The sequence below is a fragment of the Mobula birostris genome, chromosome 10 (assembly GCF_030028105.1).
Source record: "Mobula birostris isolate sMobBir1 chromosome 10, sMobBir1.hap1, whole genome shotgun sequence".
NCBI classification, from domain to species: Eukaryota; Metazoa; Chordata; class Chondrichthyes; order Myliobatiformes; family Myliobatidae; genus Mobula; species Mobula birostris.
Genome location: NC_092379.1, coordinates 89,965,652 through 89,980,661, shown reverse-complemented (window position 1 = coordinate 89,980,661; position 15,010 = coordinate 89,965,652). Strand labels below are relative to the sequence as shown.

Below are 15,010 nucleotides of genomic sequence, written 5' to 3'. Positions count from 1 at the left end.
AAAATGCTACATTTTAAGTCATTGTTCCATTTACTTGATTTCACTTTTTTATTTGACACCTATTTATACTTAATATTTATATACACACGCTGTATCCCTTTCACTTCCACAGCTTCCCTCGAAAAACAGAGGCAAATGTTTTTTAAAAATAGCACAGATTTAAGAAGAGCACAGTACTGTACTCTTTGCAGTTTAACCACCGAAGAAGCCAAGCTCTTTTCCAGGTGCCTTTGTCGTTTTGACCTGCTATGGCTTACTGCTCACCTGATCTGGTGATTCGTCCTGAATGGCTCTAATAGAATCTGTCCTGACATTTTAATTAAAATACTGCCACTGCCACACAGACTGCAATCACAACCAGATGATAAAAAGGGCAATGTAAAACTCGTGCGTGCAGTATTTTGGAGTAGAACTACACCTGATGCTTTTTATTATCATCTCTAGCATGTGAACAAAAGAATTTACATCATGATTAAAGCAATGTAAATGATAGTGAAGCTGTTCTTTGAAAATAGCCTAAACGTTTATATTACATTAATAAGGATAACATTAAAAAAGGTTAATATGCATCATTATCTTACACAAAATATAAGCAGTATCTGCAGACTGTTTCTACTCCTTCAATACAGTAAACCAAAAATACAACCTAGCTAAAGTCTCAGCTTCTATAGACTTTTGCTCTATTGACAAAGGAGCAGGATTAGTGTCCCAGAACCTGCTTCCCAAAACAGTTTTTGAGAACAAAATGAATGTTCTATGTGATCAAGCAAAAACAATGACAATTGCTTTTTTTTTAAATATAAAAAAAGAACAAATTTTCCCAAATGATAAAATATTGTTTTAAATTACAAAAACAAGCTATACAATGAGAACACTAGAGGAGGTCATTCAGCTCATTGCACTTATGCTTGCTCTTCTCACTAATTAGTTCCACTACATTGCTTTTTTCCTGTATAGTCAAATTAGCAGGCATTTACTCTTTTACTCAAAACAAGTTCTTAAAATTAAATATCATATTGATGCTTAGAATTGAAAATATATTAAAATTAAGCTGTCCTTAAAGATTCTGAACCAAAAATTAGCTTGATTTTTTTTAAACCTTCAAATGGCTCTATCAGGATGACAAAATAATTATTCCTGGAAATCTCTGCATTGTCAGAAATAAAATGAGTCAGCATCTAAAACTGTTCAGCAGTCTCAGCTCAATGAAACCATAGTCAAGGTTATGAGTAATACGTGTTTTTTGCTAACTTTTGTGAAGTATGTCCCCAGAGCGCATCAATATTGTCCAAAATACACTGCAATTGGATGCAAATAATAAGCACACAATTTAACACTATGTGAAACTACCACCAGACGTTAAGTAGTAATAGGGTAAAGATAACCTTAAGTAAACCTCTGAGTAGGTTTTTTGATTACTTAAGAAGCATCAATGACAAAATTAGCTTTCATCAATCTTAAATGCAGTACAATTGCTTAATCATTAAAAAGATATGTTACAGTAGATAAAATAAATACTATTAAAATTCTGAAATCAGAGCATGAGGCTTCATTTGCACCTGTGACATATACACACTATACAACTCAGCACAGTAAAGTGCAACGCCCACAAGCCATACAACTAAATTAGTTGGACCATCAGCATGACAGGTAGCCAATCAGTCTATGCACTATTATGGCTTAACTAACAACACATTTAATAAACACAACAGAGTGTGGAGATGCTGGAAATCTTGAGTGCCATAAAAAAAAAACTGCTGGAGGAACTCAGCAAGTCAGGCAGCATCTATGGAGGGGAATAAACAATTGATTTTTCATACTGAGACCTCAAAGGAAAGGGGCAGGAACTAGAATAAGGCGGTGGGGCAAGGGGAAGGAGTACAAGTTAGAGGGTGATGGGTGAGACCAGGTGAGGGTGAATGTGGGTGGGTCGGGAAGAGGGGATGAAGTAAAAAGCTGGGTGGATGAAGTTAGGGCTGTAAAAGGAATCTGATAGGAGAGCACAGTGGTCCATGGAAGAAAGGGAAGGAGAAGGGAACCAAGGGAAGGAGAAGGGAACCAAAGGGGGGGTGATTGGGCAAGTGAGAAGACAAAAAAGGGCGAGATGGTAACCAGACAGGGGAATGGAAAAAGAAAGGAGGTGTGAGAAATTGTCAGAAGTTAGAGAAATGAATGTTTGCGCCATCAGTTTGCAGGCAATCCAGACAGAATAGGAGGGAAGTGTAGCTCACCCAACAGGAGTTAGCCCTCAACATAGCAGTAAAGGTGGCAATGGACAGACATGTCTGAATAGGATTGGGAGATTGAATTGAAATAGGTGGCAGTCAGGAGATTCTGTATTTTGCAGCAGAGGAAATGAAGCTCCTTGACAAATTGGTCCCCTGATCTGGGTTGAGTCTCACTGATGTAGAGGCAGCCACACCAGGGGCAATGGGTACAAAAGGTAACTCTGGAAGACTTGTAGGTGAACTGATGCCTCACCTGGAAGAACTGGGGCTCTGAATAGTGATGAGGAAGGTATGATTAAATACTTAATTGTTGCTTTGAATACAAAAACAATATTCTAAGAACAGGAATTACTCAAAAATTAGCAACAGATTTACAAATAACCTAGCAAAAACAAGTCAGACTCACTGCACACATTCACTACTTAAATACCCCACTGATCTCATCATCACTGATAAAGGTTATTTGCTTCTTCCGTGAACATGTGTGCAAATTGGCTTCCAGGTTTTGTACATCACTCCACTTCAAAAAAAACTTTAGAGGTAAATGTAATGTCATTGAAGATGCACGAAAGTTGATATTGAACTGCAAGTCTTTCTAGCTCATCTCCTGCTAATTGTAACTTAGATTGAAGATTCGGCATCTATCAAGCATTACCTCAACAAACCCCAAAATAATAAATGAGCTCTATACAGTCATAGGGTTCAGAGATAAAAGCTACTTTTTCCTCCAGCTGTAGAACACCCTGAGTTTTGATTCTGAAACTCATTACAGCAGTGCATGCATACAGCTGAAGCTGCACCAGTCTGAAGTGAAAGCCAGATGCTAGATTAATACACGAGTGTGTAATTATGAAGGATAGATTGAACAGGAATGATGAGGTATCTCAGGAAAAGATGCAGAAGAGGTTCACCAGGATACTGTCCAGATTAGAAGGAATTAGATACAAGGAGAATTTAGACAAACTTCTCTCTTCTCTGGGGCACAGGCCATACAGAAGTTTATAAAATCATGAGAGTTGACAGTCAGACTCTTTTCACCAAGGAACAAACATCATTTTTCTGAAACTTGTTACTCCATACCAATCACTCCAGTAAAACAGATTAATTTATTTTGAGTTGGCAAATGCTCAGAACATCCCAGGCATATCACAACTGATGTAGTTGCTACTCCTTCTCCCAACATGCTGAACATCAAGCCTTATACCAAACTAGCACAAGCTTTCAATGCCTTTGTTTATAGATATCTAATGAAACACCATCTTCATAAAACATGAATGAACTATAACAATCATAATTGAATCCATTACATCAGAATTGCATTTACAGAAGAATGACTGTTAAAGGCAAGACGGGGGTGGGGAGAAAAATCGACTGAACAGTGCTGCAATATCATGTCATTTTTTGCGAATGTGTTCTCATTAAAATGTAACCAGAACAACAATTATGACCCCAGGTGTTATTCATAATGTCTAGCTTTGGAGTGTGAAGAGATTGCTTCATTATGTGCATGAGTTATTGATGTGTTAGTGTGTGTGATTACTGTAAAGTCACGTCAGAAATTCACGTTGAGGTAGTCGGGTTCCAGAATAGTATTATCCAGTTCACTCTTCATATCTATTTCAAGACCATTAGTTATAAGCTCCTAATTTGTTTCCAGCCCCATGAGTGTATCACATTAGCTGGCAACTCCTTTTGGTAAATCCTACTTCTTGTGCAATTATGTCTCATAATAATGAAACTTTACTCAATATTTGCTTCTGATTACAAGTCACTGGAGACCAGTTCAGAATTACTGTAGACCAGTATTTTGATAGTAAAATACAAACTGTGTCATCATTTTATAAAATGAACTCTGCAGCAATACATTGACCAGAAGAGCCACAAAAGTTCGATGAAAGGCTCTCAGTTTCACCCCTGTCCAGTTCAGAATTTGATTCAACTGGATAAGATCAAAGTATCAAGCATTAGTGTTAATTTCAATGAAAGTCCTATTAACATGAACAAGACTTTTACACATCTTATGTCAAAGTCATGGCAACAGACTGTGAGATCAAGGGAAATATTCCAAACATTATGGTGGGCAGGAGAAAATGGAATTTGTTAGGACTGCAAGACTGAAAATAATGCAACCGAGTTCCCGAAGTATAAGCTGACCTCAAATAGGAGTTATATACACTTCAAGTGAACATCAGTGGTAAAAGCAAATTTTTGAAATAGAGGATAGAAAACAGGAAAGCAGGAGAGTTAAAGTAAGAGAAGGTAAGGGGCTAGGATAGATTGAGGATAACTGAGTGCAAACAAAAGGAAATGAGAGGCAAAAATGTTGTGGAAAGACAGCTTCCATGCTTCTTCAGGTACTTTTCAAATTTGCTGGGCATTTGGATTCATGGTTTTCATTCTCACTTTAATTTACTCATTCAATTCCAACATTCTTCCTCCCTTTCCCCTGTCATGTGAACACCAATTCTTCCCATTAGAATTCCATATTCCTTACTAATATACTTAGAGGCTTTACTTGTTTTCAAATACAACTTGGTGTACTATTAAACAAATAATGGGAACATTGGCACTACTAGTTTGAAGATTTCAGCTTCTTCATAATTCAACTTAAGTATTGAGGACAGGAAGATGGTTTTATGCATCTTAATAGGCTTCCTGAAGTTTAGAGACACAGGAGAACAGTAGAGAAGTAGCAAGGGACACATTATTGGCACTCAGATGCTGCAAGACTTGGATAAAATTCAGGCTTCACTGAGAAACAATAAGCAGCCCTTGCGTCACATCAGTGCTACGTAATGATCATCTCCAACAACACTTCAACCTCCTTTTCATAACACTGCCTTTGTGAAATCATCCACAACGTCACCCATCTTCCAGGTAACCACCTTCTTACAGACTTATTACTGGAGTAGACACACAAATAAAGCAAATAAAAAAAGACCAATTCTTCATTGACTTCCTCTGACTTCAAGTTTCTTGCATAAGCCAACCACCTGCATGTTTCCTTCGAGGTCAGATATCCTGAATTGCATATACATTATTATGGGCTATGGGAAATACCTGGAATCTTACCTCAAGAGAATACCTTCCCAATATGGCCCGTAATCACAGATGCTTGAAAAACACTTCCTTGCTAGTAACATTTGTATTTCATATACAATTAGAATAAATCTACTAGAGCTTAAATGTCTACTTAATATGGTGTGCAGAGAATAAAGTTATCATACCATTTTCTTCATTTCCACTGTATTGCGTGAAAAGTTTAGATATCACAGGCTCCAAGTCTTCTTTGGCAGTTTCATTCGACGGACAAGTTAAGTGGACCAAATCTATTTGCAAGTAGATCATAATGCATTAATTAAATTACTACAGAGCATTTAAAGTGGATAAAAATATAAGCAACTCAACTACTATCCAAAAGAAACTTTCTGAATTGTGTTCTAGCACAGTATCTTATCATATTTTTTATTTAACATATAAAGAATATAATCTAAAGATTTTATTTCAAAGTTCAAAGTTAACTATTATCAAAGCAGATACATGTCACCAAATGATGGGGCAAGTGAATTTGAATGAAGTTATTCGTGCTGGTTCAAGAGCCTAATGGTTGAGGGGTAATAACTGTTCCTGATCCTGGTGGTGTGGGTCCTGAGGCTCCTATAACTTCTTCCTGATGTCAGCAGCAAGAGCAGAGCATGGTCTTGGTAGCAGGGATATCAGTGATAGATGCTGCTTTCCCATGACAGTGCTCCATGTAGATGTGCTTAATGGTATCTGCTACTTTTTGTAGGAATTTTCTGTTCAAGGGCATTGGTGTTTTCATACCAGGCCATGATATAACCAGTCAAGATACTCTCCACTACACATCTGTAGAAGTTTGTCAATAGTTTAGTTGTTACGCTGAATCTTCGCAAACTTCTAAGGAGGTAGAGGTGCTGCTGTGCTTTCTTTGTAATTGCACGTGTGCTGGGCCCAGGTTAGATCCTCTGAAATGATCCACAATATCCATTTTCCTTTTATTGCCAATCTGCACAGATTTAATCACTTTGAAGCAATCTTGTTGTGGTTTCAGCACCTACTCCTCCAACACATAATGGAGGTAATGTATGTCACAAGCAATGGAAGTTTACACATCAAGGTTAGAGATCCAATTTATGTTCAGGCTCTGGTATAAGCAACTTTATTAGTCACTATGGGATGTATATAGTTCCTTGATAAAGGAACCTTACAAAGAACATTTATTAGCCAAAATGAATACTGTGAATTTAGAAAAATAAATGCTTGACATCTCAAATTCAAGACAATGTTTATGACTTGGTCACCAGCGTAGTATTGTCAGCATCAACTACAACCCGAAGTTTAAGCAAAATGGTGGTGACGATTTTCCAAACACTATGATATAGCAATGTGCGCACAGAAAATACACCCACAGTACGTAAAGATGTTCCATTAGACCATTAAATTTGAATTCCAAAGATTTCCAAACTATGTACTGGAAAGTGTATGCCTAGCTATTTTATTTTTAAATTTTAAAATTGCATGTGCTTTTAAGGGAATCCCAAACCAATGATTTCCCAAAATTCAAAATTTTGAGCTTTAGATTAAAGTGGTCCTAAATTGCATCTTAGTGAGTAGAACTAACATTTATTTTTGTGTCCCTGGTAACAAGAAGTACAGGTAGCTGCACTTTCCCCTCTTTACAGCTTTCTCTGTGATTCTAACAGCAAGCCACACCTGGTATAGGACCACCGACGGGCAGTCAAGATAGCATTGCTCTTGTGCAATTCCAAATTTTGATTTTCATCTTTAAAATGTTTTAAAAGTGCAGACAAAAAGCAGGCAGAGACTATGGGAATGCTGTAAATGCCCACACTGCCCACCAACTAGAACCCTGATACACTGCTTTTGTCCACTGGCTGCCTGAGCTGAACTGGAACATGGGATCACGGTAACCTAGGAGCTGCTGATGGCCAGGGCGTTTGTCTTTGAAGGGGTAGAAGTTGGGCACCTAGCAAACAGGCTCCATGAGGTGGGACAGGTGCTTGCTCAGAACACTTCAAAATATCAATTTCTGAATCCAGGTGAACTTTCAATCATAGGGAAAGCAAAATCAAGGGGGCAAATTAATTCTAATGAAAATTCTCTAATTTTCAGCTATTATCATACAACTTGCAAAAGTGCTCCAAGTGGTATTAATACTAAACAATAAGTGACAATGATAAAAGTGAGCAGACTACCACTGTTGTGCTTACTCAATGCAGTGATAGTGTAATCCAATACAAACAGCTTTGGACAGCGTGAAGTCCTGCATTTACTGTTCCTTGTGAGATAGTAACTGTTGCTATTTGACCAGATGGTACAATACATTCCCCACTTAAGCACTTTCAGAAGGTACAAGAGCATTGTTACTTAACAGTAGATATACTACTTCTGTTAAAAGTTGAAGCAACAAATTACTTTGCCTATTTAATTGCTCTCTTGCAAATCATTCATAACTGTGCAAGCACATCCTGTATTTCCCGAGTTAATGAAATTTAAGACTACATTTATGACCGTTGCCAAGTACTGCATTTGGACATCATTGTGTGATGTGCTCCCCATAAGAGACTTGTAAAATTATTAAAAGGTTTATATCTTAAGGTATATAAAATGGTTTCTATATTATTAACTTTTTAGCTAGACTATTCACATTTTAGCAAAACACAAGAGTTCTAGCTTTGCTCTTCCTTAATGGTTCCACTTTTATTCTATATAAATGGCAGAGATATTTTATGGACTATGGCTTCATCTTGGGTTCTAGACTACAAAGTACCCAGAACATCTTCAAGGAATGGTGTCTCAGAAAGCCAGCGTCCATTATTAAGGACCTCTAGCACTTAGGACATGCCCTTTTCTCACTGTTACCATCAGGAAGGAGGTACAGAAGCCTGAAGGCACACACTCAGCGATTCAGGAACAGCTTTTTCCCCTCTGCCATCCAATTCATAAATGGATATTGAACCCTTGAACACTACCTCACATATTACATAATTTATTTTTTGCATGATTTTTAATCTATTCAATATACATATACTGTAATTGATTTATTTTTTCTTCTTAATATTACATATTGCATTGAACTGCTGCTGCTAAGTTAACAAATTTCACGACACATGTCTGTGTGAATAAACCTGATTCTGATTCCTTCAAGCATTCAAAGCTGCCTCTTTCAAATAAAAAGAGCAAAGAACTGTGTCAAAAAAATTGTTTGACAATAAATTAACGATGTAATGGCTCAAAGTAAAATAACTGTTTAGTTTATTCTTCAAATTATGCTTAGTTACCAAAGGCTTTCACATCTGAATATCCTTGAAACAGTTTTGTTGGGCAAGTGTACAGTACAAAGCATCCCCATTAGCAATGACAGCATACTATCTTATGCTTTCAACATGGGTGTGGGGGTGGGGGTGGGGGTGATGAGAATGTAATTTCCGTTATTGCAAAATGCCTAATGCCACAAAAACTTTTTACACAATTGAACAATAAATCAAAAATAATCACTGTATTTTATGGTGCTTCATACAGTCTTTACTTTATGCCCTCTGCAGAAGCCTGCCACATCAGTTTCTATTATCCAACACGTTTTACTCATTCAGGTATGACTGAATTAGTAACAGTAGCTGAAGCCATTTGTCATGTAATGCTCTCCTAGCAGGAAGAGCAATGATTTCAGTTCATGATTCAATCATTTGAGTTATATTTTCAGGGCAAGTGAAAGACTTCAGTTCCAGTCAGCTGGCAACTCTGATTACATGTGTGTAATCTTCAGAACACACGATCTGGGGTTTGAAGTATAAATGAATTAATCTTCAATAATCATTGACCAGGGTAAATCATTTGGTTCAAAATCAATTTAAATATGAAAATAATACAGCAATACAGGATTAAATATTGATTTCAAAACAAAATAGCTGTTTTTTTGGGGAAGTAAATGTAAAATCTTAACTTACAGGTGCCTTGTGGACAGGTCATTGAAGATGGACAGAGTTCAATGATTCGTACAGATGGTTGGCAATCTCCCACTGCAGGCACATTCAAAATAGATATCTGTAAAATGTGTATGAGGTTAGTGATTGAGTGCAAACAAAACAAAGGTCACATTGTCTACATGATAACCTTATAATGGAACTTGCATGGTTTCTCCATTGTCATTTATGGTACCTTGCAATACATAACTGATCTGCCATATTTGCATGTTTCCGATTTGCTTCATTACAAATTACAAAGATTAACTTTGTTGTTGTGAATACAGTAGTGCTAAGCAGGATACCCAAAATATGCATTGAACTTGCAAGTTCCCTATATCAGTAATACCATCGACAATCATGCTAAATCAGAAGTAAAACACTACTGCTAAATACATTACAGTAACGATTTCAGTTGAGAAATGAGGAGGATGTGGCACAACATTTCTTTCAGGGTAGCTGAATGTTGTCCGCTATAATAGTTTACTTATAGTTATGTTGAATACAGTTACTCCCCCAGTTACGAACGTCCGACTTATGGACAACTTGTACTTACGAAAGGACTGCCATAAAGCCTATATTAAAAATTTGTTGGCTCGAGGAAGGAGAACGCTGTCCGCCATTTTAAGTTGGATTACATTGCTGCTAACACTGTGTTGAGTGTGTCCCATTTAACCTGTTTCAGTGCGGGTGGACTTTAGGACCCACAGCCCACCTGCAATGTGCTGAATCTGCAGTGTTTCTGTTCTGTTGGCGGATGCGATAAACGAGTTAAAATTATTAATCAATAATTCCCATCTCGTGTTTATTTCCCTCTGTGATGAAGAATTTGTTGCAAGGAGGGGTTGGTTCGATCGTTTCAAAGTGAGGGCAAATTTACAGAATATTAAAGTGCAAGGTGAAGCAGCGAGTGCCAATCTAAGTGCTGCAAGTAATTTTCCTGAAATGTTGAAAAAAATTATTGGGGGGGGGGGGGGGGAGGTTATTTGCCAGACCAAATATTTAACGTAGACGAGACTGGCTTATGCCTGAAAGGACCTACATTTCGAAACAGGAAAAAAGTGCACCATGGCATAAGGCATCGAAGGATAGGCTGACCTGTTCCAACTTAAGTACAAATCCGATTTAAAGACAGACTTGGGAACGGAACTCGTTCATAACCCGGGGTCTTCCTGTACTTATAAACTATAAACGTTTGTATATACAAAGTGGTTAATTTTTTTTAACGAGATACGGTACGGTAACAGACTGTTCAGACCCAATAGTCCCACACAAATTACATGTGACCAATTAACCTAAGTCGTCTTTGGAATGTGGGAGGAACCGGGACACGTGGAGGACACCCTCAGGGATGCAGGAAGAATGTACATTTCTGTACAGACAGCGACAGAATTGAACCCTGGTCGCTAGCGCTGTAATAGTGTTACGCAAACCGCTACACTACCGTGCTGCCTCAAATATCTTATATTACAAAATATGACAGACTCATCCATTCAAAATATCATCAATCACAGCATTCAGAATTTCCAGAACATATCCATAGTTTTTAATTTCTCCATACTACCTAGAAATCTATCCTGTTTAAAGCTCAATTATCAATTTTTGGATTTGGATCTTGGGGTTGACCATCCTATAAAATGTCCCTTCGCAAACACACTTGCAAAAGACTGACCAGGGATAACTTATCCTATGACTTATTCGGTGGTACATACACATTCCTCAGTGCTTCTTCCTCTTGTCCTCACCTACTACCCCACTAGCCTCCACATCCAGCAGATTAATTCTCCATAACTTCCACGATCTCCAACAGGATCCAACCACCGAGCATATCTTTCATTCTCCACCCCCCGCCTCCCCTGCCGGACCCATTTCTGTAGAGATCGCTCCCTATACGACTCCCTCGTCTATTCATCCCTCCCCACTGATCTCCCTCAAGGCACTTATCCTTGCAAGCAGAACAAGTGCTACACCTGCGCCTACACCTCCTCCCTCACTACCATTCAGGGTCCCAAACAGTCCTTCCAGGTGAGGCGACACTTCACCTGTGAATCTGTTGGGGTCACCTACTGTATCCAGTGCTCCTGGTGTGGCCTCTTGTGTATCAGTGAGACTTGACATAGATTGGGAGACATTTCACCAAGTACCTATGCTCTGTCCACCAGAAAAAGCAGCATCTCCCTGTAGCCACTCATTTCAATTCCACTTCCCATTCCCACATGCCAGTTCTTGGCCTCTTCTACTGCCATGATGAGGCCATGCTAAAGTTGGAGGAGCAACATCTTGTATTCTATCTGGGTAGCCTCCAATCTGATGGCACGAACATCAATTTCTCAAAGTTCTGGTAGTTGTCTTCCACTACACCATTTCCCATTGTTTCCCTCTCACCTCATCTCTTTACCTCCTCCATCACCTCCCTCTGGTGCTCCCCATCATCCCTTTCTTTCATGGTCTAACCTCTCCAGATTCCCCCTCCTCCAGCCCTTTCTCTTTCACCAATCAACTTCCAAGCTCTTTACTTCACCCCTCCCCTTATCCCAGTTTCACCTATCACCAGCCACTTTGTACTTCTTCCTTCCCTCCCACCACGTTCTTGCTCCAACTTCCTCCCCTTCCTTTCCAATCCTGAAGAAGGGTCTCAGCCCAAAACATCTAGACTGTTTACTCTTTTCCATATATGCTGCCTGTCCTGCTGAGCTCCTCCAGCATTTTGTATGTGTTGCTTTATCAGTGCTCAGATGTTCCAGTGATCAACACTGTAAAGTCCATCTGAATATTTAAAACATTGAAAAACTATAAACACCTAAACTGGGTTGTTAAAGTTTTCATTAACAGGTGCTGATTTCTGGTATATGTTCTAAACACTTCATCTTTGTAAAAGAAAATATAACAAAGCATTTTATCCACATTTAATAATGCATCTTGTAAACAGTTTTCAGTGTCTTAAAACTATTTATCCAGCTATCAGAACAACAAATTTTTGAAATGCTATTTGCTAATATTTCATTATACATTATAAGAATCAACAAGCTTCAGTGACTGCCTCTACCTGCTCAGAGTCAGCCTTCAAGATCGAAGAATCTGTGATGAGTACAGCTCTCGAAATGTACCTGATAAAAAAATTAAACAAATTAAAAAGACTACAATGAGATGTAGCAGCACAGATACAACAGCTAACACAATGGCAAGTGAACTGATTAAAAGTGTAATCTGGTATTCAATGCTGGGAGCTGGGACAAGATGCCAATAATGGTTCACTTATCCTGCCTATGCATTTGGAGGATTTTGCTTCAGTAGTCTCTCCAGTGTTGGAGTACCTGTTGCAAATAATTCACATCTCAGATGCATTTACCAGTTCAGAGACAATCTTTGCACAGATGAAGTGGATCCGAGGCTTTGAATTTCAAAAGTTCTTTTCCCAAGATGGCCAAAATCTGTGCTAATGCATTGTACACACTGATGATTTTCACTATCAGCATCTACCTTCATTGAGGTTTGTTTCCCAGTACAGGGAAGCAATCAATGTTTTCCAAGGTGTCCTTGTGGACTCAGTGAGTGGTGCTTTACAGTGGGATAGGTCAGTATAGCACCTTGCTTTGCAGAGATTCTTTTGCGTCTTTTAGAAAATAAATGGATGACTTTGAGTTCTGCTTCCAATGCTGTGTACGTACATGTGCATATTGCAGCTCAACTACCATTGACATGATCCTGCTGGAAGGGAGAAGCAGCTTTGCAAGAAAGACTGGAGAAGATGGGAAGATGCCAGAGCCTTACATGACACCATTCTGCTCAGAGACCGCACAATTGTGGGCCAGTGAAGATCATGGCTTGCATGCAAACATGCAGTGTAGCGATATAATGACCAGTCAGTACGACAAGTAATTGAACAACTTCAATGGTAGTATAAAAACAGGTCAGTTGAGTGTATGCCAATAGATGCACCACCTACACAACTGAAAACCACAAATACAGAGGTACACATCACATGATCCAGAGCACATTACAATCATGTAACATCTTGCACACCATCATTAATTTTTCATGCTCCTTCTTAATCATTTCCACATTAGAAACTTATTAAAATCTACATTAAAATTCTGCCATGTTATTGCTCTTCATAATAGGAAACTTTTTTCATCCATGTAAATTTTGTTGATCGTGCTTTCTTTTGAATTACAACCTTCTTAAAGTGGTCATTTTTAAATGGGAAAATAGACCTATATTTGGCAGTTTAATAGGAATACCTATTAAAGAACAATACAATAGCTCTTACCCGTAGTGGACATTTTTAGTACTTTTTTCAGGTAGATAGCCATCATTCACAATAAAATGTTCACAGTCTATGCGATAGCCATTACTGTCAACTACAGCTTTACATCTGCAAATTAACACACAATGCACAATGAAGGAAAATAGGCAAGATGACTGATTATACACAAACTACACAGGGAAATCAAAAAAAAGGTGGCACAAACAACTATACAAAACGATCAAGTGACAAAATTCTCATTTAAATTGATGATTTGTCAGCTCGAACTTGATTATTTTACACTAAGATTGGTTCAAACTGTAAATATAGCATGATGACATATTGATAATGAAATTAATCTGTGGTATTCATGAAATTCTATTCTCAAATTCTAAACTGAAATTAACTTTAACTAATGGGGAGAAAGCAGGACAATAGGATTGCGGGGGAAAATAAATTAGCCATGATCAAATGGCGGATCGATTGACCTAATTCTATTCCAATGTCTTTTGGGCTAACTGGAGTTACTGAAGTGTTCATATTATAAGGAACCAGACCTCACTAGAGTGTGGATTCTAGGGAATCTAAACTGTATAAACAAATGGTGATCATGTAGCAGAATTTAATTTATATTTAAATGTTTGGAAAGTTGTTTCTAAATGTGCAGGATAATGAAATTTGGAAAGAAAAACATTCACTAGTAAACTTAATTTCAAATCTCTGCAAGGTTTCTCAAAATGCTTGAATTATATAAGGAATCCAGCTTGTAACTTCCTTGCCATGCTCTGCATGTAGATATATGGACCTTGATATATAACGGAAGCAATACATTTTTTTCAGTGGCTAATTATCTAGACCAATGAATGCAAGTGGCCACCTCCTGAGAAACAATGCACCTTAAAGACAAAATACAAGCCATAGAGAAGATAGAAATACAAAGGTATAAATATGCAAATTTTTTTGCAAATTAAAGCTGTACAACAGATAATTGTGCCATCCTAAATCCATTTGCCAGATGCTTTTTGATTTAATTTAATTTACAATATAAATACCAGACATTTTCTATTAATCTATGAAGAGAATAAAATTTAAAACAAAATGCTGCAGGCAAGTTTACCCTAAAATTATAAACATATTGATATTAAGGTAAGCATAGGTCAAGAAACATTAAAAAACAAAGGTGACCTACCCATTCTACCAAGTATTTTATCACCAGATTTATGAAACAAAATGTACCCCATGCCCTGCTCCACATTGAAGGACTACACATTAATATTTTTCTAAAAACTTCCCACAAGGATGAATATAACATTTACTGAGATTAATGACTTAAACTTATGTTCTATTTGTTCATATGCTTCCCTTTTATTTACAGGGAGGGGAAAAAATCATGGTAACATGAAAATAACTTCCATTACAAGAGGAATTCTGCAGATGCTGGAAATTCAAGCAACACACAACAAAGTTGCTGGTAAACGCAGCAGGCCAGGCAGCATCTCTAGGAAGAGGTACAGTCGACGTTTCAGGCCGAG

At 37.8% G+C, this 15,010-nt stretch overlaps 1 protein-coding gene across 2 annotated transcripts in view; it reads right to left on the bottom strand.

Moving 5' to 3' along the window:
• Positions 1 to 15,010, bottom strand: part of chm (CHM Rab escort protein) — a 122,681-nt gene that overhangs the window by 13,638 nt on the left and 94,033 nt on the right. For both annotated transcript variants that reach the window (XM_072270533.1, XM_072270534.1), the window contains exons 10-13: positions 13,503 to 13,607; positions 12,279 to 12,339; positions 9,218 to 9,314; positions 5,456 to 5,557 (exon numbers count right to left, since the gene is read on the bottom strand). In XM_072270533.1, the coding sequence (XP_072126634.1) occupies positions 5,456 to 5,557; positions 9,218 to 9,314; positions 12,279 to 12,339; positions 13,503 to 13,607 (365 nt within the window). The remainder of the gene's footprint in view (positions 1 to 5,455; positions 5,558 to 9,217; positions 9,315 to 12,278; positions 12,340 to 13,502; positions 13,608 to 15,010) is intronic.